The sequence below is a fragment of the Clytia hemisphaerica genome, unplaced genomic scaffold, assembly GCF_902728285.1.
Source record: "Clytia hemisphaerica strain Z4C2 unplaced genomic scaffold, Clytia hemisphaerica genome assembly, whole genome shotgun sequence".
NCBI lineage: Eukaryota > Metazoa > Cnidaria > Hydrozoa > Leptothecata > Clytiidae > Clytia > Clytia hemisphaerica.
In genome coordinates this window covers 8,639-28,038 of record NW_027104356.1, presented here as the reverse complement: position 1 = coordinate 28,038, position 19,400 = coordinate 8,639, and the positions used below count along the sequence as shown (strand labels likewise).

General features: G+C 36.9%; 1 protein-coding gene across 1 annotated transcript; it reads left to right on the top strand.

Annotated features, from left to right (window-relative positions):
- Window positions 1–247: 247 nt before the first annotated feature.
- On the top strand, window positions 248–18,183 carry LOC136818148 (SNW domain-containing protein 1-like). The gene is made up of 12 exons (XM_067074507.1): window positions 248–352; window positions 13,179–13,254; window positions 13,667–13,735; window positions 13,988–14,251; window positions 14,419–14,525; window positions 14,607–14,847; window positions 15,206–15,452; window positions 15,869–15,965; window positions 16,111–16,228; window positions 16,513–16,661; window positions 16,910–17,062; window positions 17,519–18,183. Exons 1-12 carry the CDS (start codon window positions 339–341, stop codon window positions 17,553–17,555), a joined length of 1,572 nt encoding a protein of 523 aa, XP_066930608.1. The 5' UTR covers window positions 248–338; the 3' UTR covers window positions 17,556–18,183.
- The last annotated feature ends 1,217 nt before the right edge of the window (window positions 18,184–19,400 follow it).

Below are 19,400 nucleotides of genomic sequence, written 5' to 3'. Positions count from 1 at the left end.
CTGAATGGGACTGAATTTTTCAAAATTTCCCACTTTTATTCCCAAATTCCCGGTACCCTAATGATCCCTCTTTGAGGGACTTTCGGGATGCGAAAAGGTAGACACTTTCTCTATGACACATTGTGCTGCCCCTCCCCCACCCCACGCAAATTCAAAATTGGAACCCGATATCCTCTCGGCAATATTAAATCCGAAATCTTATTCCGAAAAAATTACAACTCTGAAGCTACACTTTTTTTTCTCCCTCGCTCGTTTCAAACGAATAGACGAGTCAGTCAGAACGAAGCAGAAGCAAAGTGAAAAGTTGATGCAAATTTGATTCCAAAGTCTAAAGTGAAATGTCACTAAGCAGGTACTTAATTTATTTTGTTCCATACTCCTTTTCTCTCTTTTTTATATGATCTAACCACATGTAACCAATTGATCGAACACTCACACAAAGTCTCACAAAAAATCTGTACAGTATATGGCCCCCAAAACGGAGACGGCCCCCAAAACGGAGGTTTTCATTAAAATGAAGATGCTGACTTGTAGATTTATCAGAATTAAACGATTTTTGTTTATTTTGAAAGAATGATGGTTATACTTAAAAATGAGCATGTTTTTGCTGGTTTGAGACAGATTCAAAATAACATATTTGCGTCTAAAGGAAATATTTTAACACCAAAATTGGATAAAAATTGCATATAACTCACTCTAGCTCCTTGGCTAAGTTATGAAAACAGGGTATAGGACAGTTACATCAATATGCCTTCTTACCTGTCTTTAAAAATATAAATAAAAGTAATCACGGAAAAGGACGCGAAAAAAAAAGACATAAGTGTGAGAACAGAGTAATCAAACTCGTTAGAAAAAGTACCATTAGAAGTCATAAAAAATCAACCTGAATAAATGCAATCGAAATTCCAGAGAACTTCATAATTCCCCAAACAACATTACATTACTATGTCAAACTCCCATCACATAAATTTTACAATTACGTCAGAGTAGACTACGCTCGCCACCAAAGAGGTTTATTTGGAAAGGGTAATTATATTTTATTGTTCGCTTCTTTTTTAAAGATTCGCCGGGTTGGAAAAGTATGAATTTCTTTGTACATATTTTACCTACCCTAAATATTTAGGAGGCTGAGTTTTAAACGAATCGTCAAGTTGAAACGAACGATAAATGTATCAAGGTCTGTTTTATTTACCCCCTAGTGACTTAACAAAAGAGACTTAACTCGATGTTACAATCCAATTATTGAAAGTTTGTGTCAGCCTTTTTATAATGAGCGAGACATACGTTCTCTGATTACGCAATTTTCATATTGACATTTTCGAGGCATTTTGATGTAACTGTAGGAAACTTTCTACACCTAATGCCGTTCAGAAAATGCAAATACATCTGTGACTTTAGAGGCTGGGTAAAAGATATAGCATCTTGAAGGTCAACCATTATTTTGGAGCCCTAGAATCAGCATTGACAAAACCGAAAATTCTAAATATGAGAAAAAGCAAAAAATTTTGGAATTCTATTCCTATCACCTTGAGTTAGCTAATAGTTTATAACAAAAAATTAACATTGTATATAAAATTTTTCGCTGAATCAGCAAAAACGGCAAATTCTGTCATTTTTTTGCAAAATATAGGAGAAAAATAAATTCAAAGCTTAATATTTTCAGTTTCAGTTAAGCTTTTTTTCCAAAATTTTTACAGCTTATTCCATACATGAATGGAACTATTTTCAAAAGAGATTTGTTTTCAAAAACTTGATTAAGAAGTTGTTAAATCAAAATTGTCATTTTGAAAATTTCTAAATTTTCAGTTTGCAATATCGAAAATCTTGAAATATTTCATAAAAATCATAAATTTTACATCCATCGGGTCGTAAATTTAAGGGAAAACACAAATATGTTCATAGTTTCCCCCCCCCCCCCTATTACCACTGGGCTTAATAATTTGATTTTAACTACACCTCCGTTTTGGGGGCCCCAAACCTGCATTTTGACAACCAGGGGTATACTGTAAAAATTTTATCAAATAAATTTATGCCCAAAACCCTCTAAATCATTTTTCAAAACTATGGTTAAAATTTTGTATTCATATCTTAAAGATATCTCGAGAAATCACTAAAATTTCAAACCTCCGTTTTGGGGGCCATCAGAAAAAAGCTACCTATCTTTAAGCGATTGAAAAATATTGTTGAAATTGAAAATTTTGAAAAAGAACTTCCAGGAAATGAGTAGAGATGTTAAAGGTTTTCATGCAGCAAAAATTTTTGTAAAATCTCTTTTCCTCTAGATTTGAGAGAAATTTGAAATTTGATCGCCGTTTTGGGGGCCACATACTGTAGAGTTTGATTATTAATTTTTTTACACTCGAACTTTAATTGTTCGGAGTTCCATTAGTTTGATTGATCGGGTCTTGGAAGGAGAATAGATCTTTCATCCACCATCTTGGATCATACCTAAAAATATAGGAATGAAAAAGCCGTGATTGGATTATTTCATGGTTAAAAAAATACAAAACATGTTTTAACAAAGATTACATATAGAGTCATATCACCAGTGCACGAACGGCCCCAGTGCACGAACGAGTGTCTTTGAACTTGAAACAAACAACCAAAAACAAACTTCTATAGAACTTCCTTTGTGCAGCAGAATCCTCAAACTATTCCTTGCAATCTCTCCAAAAATTAAACTAAACGGAGCACTAGAACAACACCAAACTGATTTTGAACAAGGCCAAGTAAAAAAATTGCTGATGGCGAGAGAAAATGTTTTTTATAAGAAAATTTGCGCAAGAAGAGTTCTGAAAATGAGTTTCCTCTTTTAAAAACCTGTTATCTTCCATCAAACAAAATTTCATTGAAACATGTTAGCTCATTAATTCAAAATCAATAGAAACATATCACCAGTAGTTGATATAAAAAAGGTTCCAGTCCGCGAACGATCCGAACACCATATTCAAAATGAAGACATTGCAACGTCAAAACATTCGAAAGCGCTGGCGATCTCAATTAAAAAAGAAGACACTACATTGCCACGCTTTTCGATGAGCAAAACTTGAAAAAGAAAACAAAAAAATGGACGACAAGAAAATATGATATTTACAAAAATTAACAGGTTAGTAAAACGCTAAAGTTCTTATAAAAAGACGCTATTTTGGTGAAAAAGCGCGTGGTTTTGAAAAGTTCAAATACCCCTGTATCATCTCGGAAGTGAATTAAAGTATTACCTGCGAGCGGAGCTCTAATTTTTTATTTCAAAAGTTCATTCGCGCACTGGTTCCTCGTTCGCGGACTGGGTCCGAATAGCGCTCGCTTTAACAACTTATTATTCTAAGAAGAAGCCTTCAAATAAAGTGAAAACAAACTGAAAGAAGGACTTCAAGCTTGTTTACGAGATGGTCAAAAAGGATTTATGTAAAAACCAAAAGTAAGTCAGAAAAGAGAAAAATAAGTTTGCCGTTCGTGCACTGGGTACCCCCCTCTAGCCTGGAGCTCTGGATAGGATATGCATAGTTTGGATCCCCCTTTCTTAAGGCGGCATTCTAAAATATGTTCCGTTCGCGTCGCCCGACCGACTCACCTTCAAAACATAAATCCCGAGTCGGACAAGTCGGAAAAATGTCGGAAAAAGTTTTTGATAGCTAAGCACTTCTTTGAATCATCATTCGCTAAGAGTTTTTGTTTACTTATCCCACATTGAGTCCCGTTTGAGTTTTTTCATGTACCCTTATTGAAATTTTCAAGTCGAAATTCGGCGACGCGGTAGGGCCATTACCCCGAGAGCCAAAAATAAGGTCACATGTGCGCGCACATTTAATTTGGCAAATCAAAGATGGCGGCAAGAGATTTTGTTGATTGCCGACTTGATTCTTCGGGATTTATTAGATTTTAAAAACCCGACAAAATTTACTACCGACCGACCGACCGACTGGATTTGAAGATGTTTTATGACGCGAACAGAACATATTTTAGATAGTCGCCTAAGAGGGGATAGGGATGAGATGGAGTTTTTACAAGCTCTTATTCTTTTTTTTATAATGTAACAAAGTTCTAGTCACACGAGGGCCTCTGGTTCTGGAACTGATAGTCATGATTATTCTTATTGTACAAATACATTTTTCATATAAAGTCGAGCTCTTGGGCTTCCACGGACTTTCCATTGGCAGTGTAGCTTGATATTCCAGGATTAGAAAAAGCTATACCTGTTACCGTGAGAGGTCCTAATTTCAATCCCCCAAATAACTGTTATATGAAAAAAAGTTTTATGTTTACAAACATTCCCTCTCCAAGTTGAACGATAAACTATTGCTAGAACTCTCGAAATAAAACATCTATAACAAGATAGCTGTAATGTCAAGATGTCAATTTTAATGTAATTAAAAAGTGTGAGTTGTAAAAATGATTACCTTTTATTCTGGATCAGTTGCTCATTTTTAAAACAATAAACAACTTGGACTGGTTTCCATCAAGAAACAAACAGACTAAATTGTAAAAATGGCGCAAAGTTGAAAAAAGTGCGGATGTGGTAGCACTTAATTTGAATAGCAAACATCGAATCAATGAGGCGGCAACTATCAACGCCCTCTTTACCACCCATAGCCATACGTCCGGATGTTTATTTACGGAAGGCCCGCAATCAAGCCTAGTGCCAGTGTAAAGTAATAAAAACCAGGCTTGATAACGTAACGTTTCAAAATGAGCACGCTCATACACAGACCTCTTTTATATTTTCGTGTGCAAAAAGATTCACAAAAACTAAACCTAAAGTTGGCCCACTGAAAAATCCAACCACCAACAAATTAACAACTGACTCACAAGAGATGGCAAACATCTTACAAAAGCAATACTGTTCAGTATTTACCACTCCCAAAACAGACTACAGTTTTCTGAATTCAAATGAGACAAAAGACTCCTCAACCCTTGAGCACATTACTTTCACAGAAGATGATTTCATCCAACAAATTGACACTATTCCAGCCAACTCGTCAGCCGGACCAGATGGCTTGCCAGCAAAGTTTTTCAAAATGTGCAAGAAATCACTTTCTAAGCCACTTAAGATGATATGGCAAAACAACTTTGACAAAGGAATCACACCTGAAATTCTCAAAACAAGCCACATTACACCAATATTCAAGAAAGGAGATCAAGGTTTACCAGAGAATTATCGACCTGTTGCGCTGACATCAATTACCACTAAAATATTTGAGAAAATAGTCAGAGAGAAATTGCAAATCCACCTTGAAGAAAACAACCTATACAATCCAACACAACATGGTTTCAGACCAGGGCGATCTTGCTTGAGTCAACTATTGGCTCATGTAGAAAGACTGATATCTCACCTACAAAAGAATGAAAATGTTGATGTAATCTACCTTGACTTCAGCAAGGCCTTTGACAAGGTGGACCATCACATCTTACTACACAAGCTAAAAATCAATGGAATCAAAGGACAACTATTGAAACTGGATACAATCCTTCCTTACTGAGAGATACCAAAAAGTTTCCATAAACACGTTCCTATCAGATGAAGCAAAAGTTACAAGCGGAGTTCCACAAGGCTCAGTTCTGGGCCCCCTCCTGTTTCTGGTAATGATTAGTGACATAAACGAAAGATTAAAACATTCCATCCTCTCATCTTTTGCTGACGACACAAGACTTATGAAGGCAATATCTAGCGCTGCAGATGTGAGTCTCCTTCAAGATGATCTAGACGTAGTCTATGACTGGACATCCATCAACAATATGGAGCTCAATGGAAAAAAGTTTGAACACATTGCATACGGAAAAAATGAACAACTGAAAGTACACTCAGTCTACAAATCAGATGTACAGCAGCCAATCGAAATAAAAAGTGGCAGTGAAAGACCTGGGTATCCTGCTATCAAACAACCTGTCATATGAAATGCACATTCAAACGATCACTGACAGAGTCAAGGGTATAAGTGCCTGGATATACAGAACCTTCAAGTCCAGAGATAAATCAGTAATGATCACTCTTTGGAAGACATTGGTACTTCAGCATCTGGAATACTGCTCCCAGCTATGGTCTCCTACAAAGCGATCCTTGATGCAAGAACTGGAGTATCTGCAAAAATCCTTTATAAAAGGGATCCAACTTCCACCCAATTTGAATTATTGGGAGAAGCTCAAACACCTCAACATGTACAGTCTCGAGAGAAGAGACGCGAAAGATACCAAATTATATATACATGGGTATAATCGAACAACTGGTGCCAAATTTTAACTATGGTGAAGGGAAGGCGGTATTTATTCATATACAAACCAACGCCTGGGAAGAAAATGCCACCTCAAACCAGTGAATACAACGAACAAGAACATTTGGAAGAGCTGCCTTTCAGACACCGGTCCAAGACTATTCAATGTGTTACCAAGAAAAATACGTGACATGACCAAATGTTCCAAAAATTCCTTCAAAAACAACTTGATCAATTTCTGCAAGATGTTCCCGACCAGCCACTGCTCCCTGCCTATCTCCCTTACAGGATGGCTGACTCGAATTCAATTGTTGAAATGGTCAAACACCGGACCCCACGGGTTGAGTGAGCAGAGAATTTGCTGAAACACATCAAAGGTAATCAAAGGTAGGTGTGCTTTTGAAAATCAAAAAATCTCATTACTTTATGATGCTGTTACTACTGTTGTCATTTATGACGTTGTGCATATTGCAATAAAAAAATATGTTTTGTTATAAGAAGCAATTATTGTTATTTGGTTCAATTGGTTCAGTGTATCAAATCTCTCAGTTTAGTTGACACTTTTGTATCTTTGTTGCGTTACAGCGAAAGGTTTATTTTAATTTTAGTTTGTATCTTTGAAAGACCCCATCCTGCCCCATCAGATTTAGGCAGTGGTGTCGGATTTAGGACCTCTCACGGTATCTTTTTTCTTTAAAGAATCAACAAGCCATCAACATCAATTTCGATAAATTACACACATTTCCTCAGAAACTTTTAAAATTATCTGCCATTATGACTTTCTTGAAACCGTTCCGAAATTAACCAATCGGGTTCTGTATCCAAATTCCTAAGGGAGTTCTTTTCCGAGATTTGTAAATAGCTAAATTGGCAAAAAAACTTTTCCCGGGGGTTTGAGGAAAAAACTGACCTGCTATCATTTGTTTTTTATTTAACTACCATCAACTACTCCAACTTGGGACTATCTTACGCAACATGGGACGGCCATTCCACCACCATTTCACCAAACCTCCAAAGTCATTTGATTTGAGTTTAATGAACCGCGTATTAAAAAATACACGATTTCTCTTTCGATTTTACAAAGTGAAAATACAGACCAGATATCAACAAGTCCCATGTTGCGTACACTCGTCCCAAGTTGGAGCAGTTGATGGTATTAAAACAATAAGTTAATAAGTTAATAATATATCTCTCAGAAAATAAACACTTACAGAACGACACAGGGAGGGGTCATCGTGCAGTTACTCCGTGACACTATAATGAGTAACTGCCATTTTGGAAAATTTCTTGTCACACCACCACCTCCATTACTTACTCCACTGTGGAGTAACTGTTTTTAGTGCTCAAAAAGGGGTACACCACCCCATAAAATGGGTAATTTGCAGCTTTTTTAGATATATAAGACATACCCACAGGTCAATTTTTTTTTTGACTTTTTTATTTAAAAGAATTGTTGGAATAAGTTTATATACTTGGTTTAAAAGTCACTAACAAAGCATTCCACGATATTCTATTCTCATAAATATGACAAAAAATTTATTTTCATGGAAAAATTTCAGATATTTTTCCAAAAACAAATTTTTCAAAAAAGTGAAAAAATGTGCACTTACTCCACTTTGGAGTAACTGTTTTAAATTTTTTTAGTTTTTACACCACCACATACTAAGTGTCATAGTGTTCACATTGTAACTGCATGACCCCCCCCCTGAACGACATAGTTTATCATTTAGAATACCCCCGTATTTGGAACATTCTATCAAGATTGCCGCCTCATTTTTATTCATCCGCACGAGAATGCGGATCATCGAGAGCTAATCATCGCGAGCTAATCATCGCGCTCAAGGGGAAAAGGAAAGTGATTAATATTCTTTGAAGGAAAAGCGTCAGAAACAAACCCAAAGACCAAAAGATGTATTTTGTTGTTGATAATCGATCCTGTGAGGCGAACCCTAAAAATATTTTTGTTTCCGGTCCACCGGGTGACGAAAAAAACACTCACCCGGCCGGCCGCAAAAAATTTTTTTTTGCAAAATTACGATCCCAAAACTCGATTTTTTAAAGCACTCGTAGAAGTTAAAATGATGGTCTTCTTTATCTTAAATCTGTAGTAACTTGACACCGCTACAGGCTTCGGCATAAGAAAAATTCACGTGTGATCATCGCATGCCTAGATTTTGATTTATAGTGGTCTAGGCATGCGATTATTCAAATATTTTCATTGTTTATATTTTCAATTGTGTTACAATATCTCTAAGAACTGGACACTCTCTTTCATTTTGAATATTTATCTTCAATTGCTAAAGGCTCCAAACTGTGATTACGAAGTGAACTTTTTTGAGAAAAAAGTAGAGTGAGAGAAACATTTCCCCAATTTTTTAAATCCTCACTTTACGAATGTTTCTTTTTATTTTACTCATAAGTCAGCATGATTCCTTTTATAAAAACAAAGCTGTTTACTTACTGAAAAGTCCCCACTTTGTGAATGTTTCTATTTATTTTACTCACAAATCAGCATGATTCTTTTATAAAAACCAAGTTGTATATAAAAAAAGGCATACCGGATAAGTGGGATGGGGGAACCTGGGAACCTAAAGTGGGAACCTAAATGAACACCTGAAAAGTGGGATGGGGGAACCTAAGTGGGAAAATGAACACCTGAAAAGTGGATGGGGGAACCTAAGTGGGAACCTAAATGAACACCGGAAAAGTGGGATGGGGGAACCTAAGTGGGAACCTAAATGAACACCGGAAAAGTGGGATGGGGGAACCTAAGTGGGAACCTAAATGAACACCGGAAAAGTGGGATGGGGGAACCTAAGTGGGAACCTAATTTTTTATTTTTTTTATTTTTTTTTTTTTTATTTTTTTTTTTATAGCAATATATTTCGCACGTCTATTGACCTCCTATGAAACAGAACTTTTGATTTTACATTTTATAAAGTTTTTTCTCCCTTTCTTTTATCAAACGCTCTTTGAAGACTTGTAAGGATAGTGCTTCTACAATATCTTCTTCTAGATCATTCCAAGGTTTCACACTTCTGTAAAAAAGAGAGTTGCTTTGGTAGCCTCTCATACTGTCATTAGCAAAGTTCCTTTGAAGCTCGTAATCATGCTGACGTCGTGGTCGTGTTCAAGGAGTAAATTTCTCTGATCTTATAGACTCGTCATAAATGTGGAGGTTCTTGAAAACTTCCACCATATCACCAACTTGCCGCCTGGTCTTTAGGCTAGGTAGATTGATGAGTCGTAGCCGATCTTCGTATGAGTAGTTTCTATAGCAACTAACTAGCCTTGTAGCTCTTCGTTGGACGCCCTCGATTGCATTGATATGTTTGATTAGCCTTGGAGACCATACTACATGTGCATATTCCAAATGGGGTCTGACAAATGCAATGAAAAACGTTCGAAACATATCTGGTGAGAGAAATTCGAAGCTCCTGCTAATCAAGCCAACGATAGAGTTAGCTTTCTTGATTTTACTGAATATATGGGCTTCAAAGGTCAGGTCACTATCGATTATCACTCCTAGATCTTTTTATTGGTCAACGTGTTCTAGAACAGATCCTGATAGGGATGGACATTGGTTCCAAAATTTACCCAGTGTTAAAACATGACACTTGTTCGGATGAAATTCTAAAAGCTTTGACCAAATTTTAAACCCTTAGAGTGCACTTATTCTAATTTTTGCTAATTTCCACCCTTACAGTGTACTTTGGGAAGCTTGGAAAAAAGGGCCGCACGTACGGTAGGTCGTTTACCTTGAGTGCCCCCCCCCCCCCGGGATCTAGGCTTGTGTGTATTGAAACGCGGCAAGCCGTGCAATATGTTCTATTTTACTATCAAACATTTTAATTAATGAAGTGTATTCACACGCTGTACTGTTTGGTTGGTACAGAAAGAAAAACGAGCTAGAATCCGTTAAATGCTAAGCGACCCCAGCCCTGACCCGAAAATTGGAGCTGCTAATAAAAAACAATGTGTATTGCATCAAGAGTGAACAAAAACTAGATCGTAAATAATGTTTTACTAGATCTGTATTCAAGCAAATTAGACCGTGCAAAAGAAAGAGGCTCTAGTTATCCATCGAGCTATGAACGAACTTCTAATTCCTTCTAGATTTGAAGATATACGGTTTAAAGTTTAAAGTTTAAAGTCATTAAGTCAATTACTAAAAAGAACCTTTCAAAAAGATGCACTATAAAAACTGCTGATAAATAAACATGCTTTTTTGAGCTAATTGAATAAATAAATTCCCTTTGTTTTTTTCAACATTATTGTTTGCGAACCGTAATGTAAAAAGTAAATAACTGGTGTCTTTATTATATAAAGGTTTTGCTTTCCTTGCAATAAATATCTTTCTTATCTTTAGTATTTGTTTTTTTAAAGAAAAATAATAATAATAACAAATTAGGTTCCCACTTTAGGTTCCCGGTTCCCCCCCATCCCACTTTTCAGGAAAAATATGTGCAAGATATGAAAAGTAAACACAAATCGCCATTTCAATAGACCTATTTATTTAAACATAAAGGAATTCTTCTTAAACTACGATAAGACTTGCTATCGAGCAAGTCTTATTTTTCGCTTATGTATTTGTTTTTAAAGAAATATTTCAATTCTATTATAATAAACAACTTAGGTTCCCCCACTTAGGTTCCCCCATCCCACTTTTCCGGTGTTCATTTATTTAGGTTTCCCCTTTAGGTTCCCCATCCCACTTTTCCGGTGTTCATTTAGGTTCCCACTTAGGTTCCCCCCATCCCACTTTCCGGTGTTCATTTAGGTTCCCACTTAGGTTCCCATTCCCACTTTTCCGGTGTTCATTTAGGTTCCCACTTCCCACTTAGGTTCCCCCATCCCACTTTTCAGGTGTTCATTTAGGTTCCCACTTAGGTTCCCCCATCCCACTTTTCAGGTGTTCATTTAGGTTCCCACTTAGGTTCCCCCATCCCACTTTTCAGGTGTTCATTTAGGTTCCCACTTAGGTTCCCCCATCCCACTTTTCAGGTGTTCATTTAGGTTCCCACTTTAGGTTCCCAGGTTCCCCCATCCCACTTATCCGGTATGCCATAAAAAAAACATTCTTAAAAGTTGAGTTGCAAGCAAGAATTAACAAAAACAATGCAGGGTTTAGTTTGAGATGAATAAAATTTCATTTCTATAACAGTGATTTGGATAAAACCTTCATTCCAAGTGATTTCTAGGCGTGCATTTTACAGTAGAATATAAAATATCACGTGCGATAAATCACATGCCTCAAAAACTGATTCACGAAAGTTTTCCAAACAAACAAACTAACCCTAACCCTAACGATGATGTACGAAAAAAAAATGCGGCCGGCTGCCGACGAAATAAATTTTCACCCGGCCGGTGGACCGGAAACAAAAAAATTTTTCGGGTTCGCCTGAAGATGAAAAAATTTCTGCTATGCATCTTTTTCGGATTACTGAAAAACTCTAATTTCAATCTTCTTTAAGGTAAAGAGGCTGCAAGATTTGGGTTAGCGAGGCAAAAATCGCTTAAAAGCTGGTAAAATCGTAATCCTCAAAAATCGAAGTTCCAGCCTCACTGACTGGAAGCTGTCATCGTTCTTTTTCATATTTTGTTCTTTTGCCTTTTGGCACCATTCCTTAATGAGGTTTGGTTTGTTTTTTGACAGATCATCTGTTCCTTTAAATTGAAAACGGCGTCTTGAATTGCAGATCCCTTTTAGCACCTTTTCTTTATCTTCCTCACTTTGAAATTTAAGTTTCAAAGGACGGTATCACACTAGGAAATCACGCTTTCAGTATATAAAAACAACATCAGTCATTTACAGGATGTATTTGCAACAACAAGGATGAGAGTTACCTGAATCAAGCTCAAGTTCACAAGACAATCAAAACTTAAAAATTTAAAATGAGAAAAAATGACCGATTGCAAACGTGCTGCAGCCAGAATATCAACCAACCAAAATTTGTCATTCAATTCCCGAGACAGCGCTTTGATTTCTAAGGCCTTGTTTATACTCTAAAGTAAAAATAATTCTGCATGTAGACGGGTCAGTGTTTGAGGGCCGGCAAAATTTCTGGGAAATAGCCTATCTGGCGGTGTGCGGATCTAGGTAGGTTCCGTCTCCCCCGTAGATCTTTTTCTTGGGAAGTTGATCTTCTTAGTTTTTAAGGTTGGCTTGGCTCAAATTTTTTCATGTATGGCTCAAATTTTAGGCAATTTCTCATATTTTTCGAAAATGTTAATTTCATTAAAAAGCAGGGTCATTTTTTCATGAATCTTCTTAGAAGTTTTGCGGCGCATTTTTTTGCTTGCGAGTCAAGTAAACAATATTTCCATTTCTATTTCTATTTGGTTGAGTTGCAGGAGGCTTTAAAGGCCTATTCTCGCAACTATAGACGCTTACTAATGAGCGTCCCGTCAGCACCTTGAACTGACAACCTAATTCCTCTCACATGGCATGGGGTTGACCCGGGCGAAGGAACGTTCACTTGCCAAGTGAACTGCCTTGAGTGGGAATCAAACCCTGGCCTCCTGCAGAGAAGCCAAGGTTGACTACCACTATACCACGGCACATATGGTATACATATAGTGCTTTCGCAGCATTAATCTTTGATACGCATTTTGGCGGGACGCTAGTGTCACTAACTGTAATGTTCTTTCTCTTTGTTTTCAAGTGTTAGGGTACTGATTCTTTCAGAATTTTTTACCTTGATTTCTCACTCTTTCTTATTCGCTATCCGCTATTGATAGGTACCAAGTTATGGTACCAAGTTATGGTACCTATTGAATTTAAATTGGACTCTGTACAATCGAAGACAAGCGATGTCATTTGTTCCATGGCAAATTTTTCCTATTTGGATGCTTTTTGCATATCACTTTTTTTCACACCCCCAAGAAGTTGGGTGATAAGATATTTATAACTGAGTTCTCATGAAGGTGAGTCTATTGCTTTAGCTTAAGATGTTTTATTGAATCTTCCAGTGTGCTTCCACCACCAAACTACGCCCAACAATTTGAAGATGATTTTTCGGATGAAGATGAACCAGCTCCATCAAAGGTATAAAAAGATATATTCTGAACTTTAAGAACGTTATCTGAATAGGTACCACCTAAATCTTTAGGGTCTCACCACTTGAGAAAAATCCTCCCTGAAAGTTGACAATTCCCATGTATGGCCTAAATGGAAATTTTAGATTCAGATACTCTAACATCAGGAAAAAATGGATTTGCAATTTCAAGTTGCAACTTGTACTACTTGAGAAAAATCCTCCCTGAAAGTTGACAATTTCAATGTATGACCTCAGTAAAGGTGGATTTAAATGGAAATTTTAGATTCAGTCATTCTAACATCAGGAAAAAATGTAAAGTGGAGGATGCATACTGTAAGTATGATAGATAGCTTTGGATGGCCGCAAATTAAAATAAAACCACTCTCTGATTATAAAGGTCTTGCTATTTTTGTATTTTAGATGCAACTTGCCAGGACAGGTCCTCCACCTTACATGCACAGACAAGGTTGGGTGCCAAGGTCACAAGCTGTAAGTTTTCATCTTCCAAATCGACATTGAATGTCCAAATAGTCGCCTTTTCTTTTATATACCTGATATCTCTTCTCTGGAGATTCTTCTGATTTTTTTGAATTTGAATTTCTTCGAAAATCAAAGCAAGCACTTTAACAGAATTTCAAACATTTTCATACCCCCATAACTTCAGTGAAAGTTTCGGCTTTTCTTGAACAGTATTTTTTTGTATTGAAAATATTATAAGATTTCTTGTATTTCCGTTGACAGGATTTCGGCGATGGAGGAGCATTCCCGGAAATCATGGTGGCCCAATTTCCACTTGGAATGGGATTCGAAAAGAAGGAGAAATCAAACGCACTACCGGTACAAATGGATGCGGAAGGACGTATCAAGTTTGATGATTTGTTGAGACAAGGGACGCGGAAGGATAAAGTGATCCATTCTAAATTCACCGACCTGGTTGAAAAGCAAATCAAAGCTGACGATGATGATCCAGAACTGGCAAGACCTGACGAAGAAAAAATGAAAGAGGTACGGGCACTACAATCTCTTTTCTTCATATTCAAATGTCCGGCAGCACAAAGTGATGTTGAATTTATGCCCAATTTGTATTGAATAACTGAAAATGAAGTACAGATTCAAAGTTCGTACACTTTAAACATTTCTGATAAATTCTACGTGATCATCTATACTTTTAGATTGCAGACAAAACGCGAATGGCTTTAGAAAAGACAGTGAACGACAAGATCGCGGCTGCTCAACCAGTGCAAGCTGCAAAGAAGCAGGGGGAATCACAATACATCAGGTACGTCCATCTACCAACCTCTCCCATCTCTGTCTCTTACATTTTGTTTCATGTGTTCTTCTCATCCTGGTTTGGTTTCAGGTACACGCCATCTCAAGGAGGTGTGATGTTCAATTCTGGTGCCAAGCAACGTGTCATCCGAATGGTAGAAGCACAACGTGATCCAATGGAACCACCAAGATTCAAAACCAACAAGAAGATTCCGAGAGGACCTCCTTCACCACCAGCTCCGGTCATGCATTCACCGACCAGGAAAACAACAGTCAAAGAACAGCAGGAGTGGAAAATCCCACCATGTATTTCCAACTGGAAAAATCCCAAGGTAACATTCTATTACTAATTAAAGTACTAAAAAATGAAGTTTTGAATTTTTGTTTAGTTATAAGGCTCCTTCTGAGCACTTCGTTGTTGTTGACAATCATTTTCAACCTATTTGATATTATTACTTTATAATAATCCTGGTTGCGTGATTGAAATAGAAGGGAAATGCATACTTACTGAACAAATAACAGTAGGTTACCAAAACCCAAAAAGCAACGAGGATCTTTCCCAGCAATGAAATTTGATGTGATTTTTTCTTTGCTAATTTTTTTCATAATTATTTTGTAATTTTTGATCCAATATGTTGATGAGGGCTTTTTCTTCTCTGAATTCATTCAGGCTTCGTTTCTCACCTCTAGGGTTACACCATTCCTCTTGACAAACGTCTCGCTGCAGATGGTCGTGGTCTTCAAGATCCACACATTAACGATAAATTTGCAAAACTCGCCGAATCGCTCTACATAGCAGATCGTAAAGCGAGAGAAGCGGTCGAAGTTCGTGCCAATTTGGTGCGTAAGAAAGCGCAACAGGATAAAGACAAGAAGGAACAAATGTTAAGTAATTTGGCGGAAGAAGCACGTAAAAAGAGAAGTGGCCTCTCTTCAGGTAATGACCTTTAAATGTTTTCATTTCATTTTGTAGAAGAATCTCTTGCCAGATACTGACTGCTCTATTGTTTCTCTTTTCAGTTCATGGTAGATCGCTCGATGCTCTAAATTGAAATTATCTATTTATAATAGACCTTTTCATAGATTACGTCATGAGCAACGCTCATCTCGTTTTCAAAATATTGCTTTGGTAATCGATTCCCAGAGGATTTCACAAGATATTTTAATTATAAGAGTGGCACTTGAAGAGTCAAGAAATTTAATCACCTTGGTAATGGTTTCAAAACGAGATAGTCGTTACAATCAAAATAGTCTAGGAACTGAGAATTAAAGGTTGTGTACGAACAGTTCAAACATCAAAAGCCTCAAAATAATTTTTCATTTTTTCATTCTTTCATTTTATTTTCTTCATAGCACCGTCATCGAAAGACGAGAGGAAACGAGAGGAGATACGCCGCGATCGAAGAGATGATCGTCAACGGAGCAAAAAGACATCCCGATCAACCGATAAGTACGAAAGATTTCTTTGTATGTTACGATCTTATAGTTTTAGTAGTTTCCAAGTCCCGAGGATATCAGTTTTTTAATTTTAACCCTAACCAGCTCAATTCAAATTATTTTCCTCATTTATCAGTCATTGTTCGTTTTCTTTACAGGTCAAAGAACAAGCGAGATGAAGATCGTGACGTCAGTGAAAAGATTGCTCTTGGATTACCTAACGCAGGTGTCTCTTCTGAAACAATGTACGACCAACGTCTTTTCGACGGAGAAGCGGTAAAGGAATTTTTCATCATTTTTTTCTTTTCTTGACACATGGGAGTCGAAGCGGTGTATAAAGCATTCCCGTCTCAGACGGATTTCCCTCTCAGTGAGGTACAAAAGAAGGCTTTCCCGTCTCCAAATTGTGTATAATTCACCTAAATTCTGAAGAATCAGACGCGGCCTAAATTGTTGTTTTAAAAAAAGTCCAATTTCCGCATCGAGTATCCCAAAGCTAAGTGATAATTTCTTATTCGATTTTTACATAATTTCATCTTGTGTCTTTCTCTACACTACAGGGTATGAGTAGTGGTTTCGGTGAAGATGATGCATACAATGTGTACAGTCAACCATGGAAGAAAGATACCTCCTCTATTTACCGTCCGTCCAAAAACTTGGATAAAGATATCGTTGGCGATGACCTTGAATCGCTCATCAAAACTAAACGGTTTGTCACTTAAATATTTCGTGTTAATCGTGAAGACATGTTACATTTAAACTTACAAAACAATCGAAAACATTCTTCAATTATGACTGGAATTTTTTTTCAACCTCTGTCATTCCTTCTAATCCACTTTAAATTCTGTATTTCTTAGTCCATAAATCTATAGACCCTACGGTTTTCGGATTATTATTGCACTAAAGCAACTAGTCTTAAATTTTCAACATTTCAATAAATCTCTCGTTTTCTTTCAGCTTTGCACCGGACAAAGGTTTTTCCGGGGTTGATGGGTCCAACGCACGAAGTGGTCCGGTACAATTTGAGAAAGATGAAGAGGATATCTTCAACGTCGATCAGCTGTTGGAGGATGCTAAATTAGGTGGAAAACGCAGTGATAAACACAGCAAGTTAGTAGGATTAGTTTACTCGAATTGATTCAATTGTGTTCTGTTCGCGAAGCAGTGATTTCTTTATTATTTTATTATCAGATGCTTAATAAAAGCCCAACTTGTTATTTTTTCGACCATCCCGTTTATCAGGCACCTTTGAGGAGGTATATATGTAGAGTTTTAAGGTAACCAATTTTAAACCACCAGGCGATTTTTTTTTCTCTTTGACATGTAGTGCAAGTCAAGTGAATAAGAATAGACCACTTTTCCTACTTTTATCATGCTATCCATATAGTAGGTACGTTGTGAATGGAGGAGATAGGTTTAGCAAAAGCGTACATCTATTGTTTGAATGACGTCATTTCTATTGTTCTCTGCGTATGTACTATGTGGTTGACCATCGGACTTCTTCTTGTTTATTGGCATTGATTTGCGTTTTCTCATCATTTTTTCTTCGCAATTTTCTTTTAACAGGGATTACGATAAAGCTGCCAAAAGACCAAAATACTAAACGATTGTTGACCGGGCTTCGTAAATCATCTCATTTCGTGTAAGCAATGTCATTTTGGGACGCATGAACATTTGAATGGAAGTTGGCAAAATTAATGGATGGAATTAGACGTTAAAATGGATGGACTGTGCATTTGAAGTCTTTGAAAAGACAATATAACATTTTTTGTGCATGTCAGATTTTACCGTTGTGCGTAGATTCTGAGCATTATATATTGTTATATAATAAATTCTCATGAAGTATAAGTATGGAAGGTCAAATAGTTTGCTCTAATTAAGAGGTAAAAGCCACAGCGAGCTTTACACACTATTACTTCCAAATCCTCATAACTATGAACTTCAAATTCGCGTATTCACTTTGCATCGCTTGATTTGTAGAAACTCATTCGCCAAATATGTTCTTGTCACCAAGATGCACTTGCATATTGTCCGCCTCGTTTTCAAACTAACTTCTTGCCTCTTGATCTGTCTGATTAAATAATAGTCCGCACCTTAAAAGTAAATATAAAGGACTAATTGTTTCAATTTTTCTCTGATAATCATCGATTTTTATAAAAAGAAATTTACGTTAGTAATAAGCTTGTATTTTTAACATTTTTGGTTGTTTAAAAAAATCATTTCTAAAAGTACTCAATGTTTTCTTTTGTTTACCTTTTCGTACAGTCAGGGAATTCCCTAAATTGTGGTATACCGCAAGTGAGTGAATTCTATGACTGTCTTATGCATCAAAAACTATATCTTATTTTCCACCAAACTAGATTCAGGCCAACCTTTCAAAAATCGTTTTATAGAGCTCTCATCTCATATCATATGTAAAAATTTTCCCTCAAAAGCATTGAGTTTCAAGCCCGAAAGCTCAGCTCTAGAGGCGAAACTTGAACACTTCTCGGGCAAGAGAAATTGAAGCCACTTATTGCGAAGCGAATATACATGAGCGAAGCAGTTTTGCTATAGTGTGCATGTACCTTTAAATTCTATATACCCAGGGGAGCGCAAGACGAAAACGAAAATTTAGTTCTCATCTGTTAAATGTGGATTAAGTATTCAGATCCCGGTTGTTTTCGTCCAGGTAGGAGGCGTTACAATATCGGTTTGGTAGATTGTATTTAGGATGGCTTCGTCGAGAAAAAGAACCATTCTACGGTGCCGAAAATTTCCGAGTCAGGGCAACTTCCATAAAAGATATTCCGTCGTTCCCGTACATTTTTAGCTTCTTTACTCCCGCTCCATATCAGAAAGCTGATTGGTTCGGAAAACCAGAGCGCGGTCGAAGCGTTCAAATATCAGAAAGCTGATTGGTTCGGAAAACCAGCGCGCGGTCGAAGCGTTCAAAGAACTCAAACTCTCTCTCTGCTCTCATGGTGCTCCTTTTTAAGAAGTCGCTGCATTGACTCGATCAGTGAAAACTGACACTTTCGAACCTTCGAATCTTTCCAATTTCGAATGTTTACTTTTTTGTGAGAAATAAAAATGAAACGTTGAATGTTTTGAAAAAGTTGGTGTAAGATGTTGGTTGAAAAGAAGAAGCTGAAACTGTAGCAAAGAGAAAGAACAGAAGAAAGAAGATGGAAATTTTATTGTTTCATTTGACAAGACAGGCTCACAGAGTTGTTGTGTCATTCCAGAAAAGGAAGCTAAAAATGACCGCATACGTGTGAAAAAACCTTTTTGCAAGCGAATAACTATGAGAGAGTGAGCAAGAACATGAACTTGGCCTTTTTGCATGCTTTGAAATGGGACAAAACATATTCAAGTTATGGAAAATCTGGTAGAATTATCCTCCTCTTATTCAGTGGAAAAGAGAACTGATTGTTTGTCGTTTTCTTGAAATCTTACTTGGCTGCTC

Coding starts and splice junctions, on each gene's coding strand:
- LOC136818148 (XM_067074507.1), top strand. Junction 14,252..14,418: donor ACGAAGAAAAAATGAAAGAG/GTACGGGCACTA, acceptor CTATACTTTTAG/ATTGCAGACAAAACGCGAAT. Junction 16,229..16,512: donor GTCTTTTCGACGGAGAAGCG/GTAAAGGAATTT, acceptor TCTACACTACAG/GGTATGAGTAGTGGTTTCGG.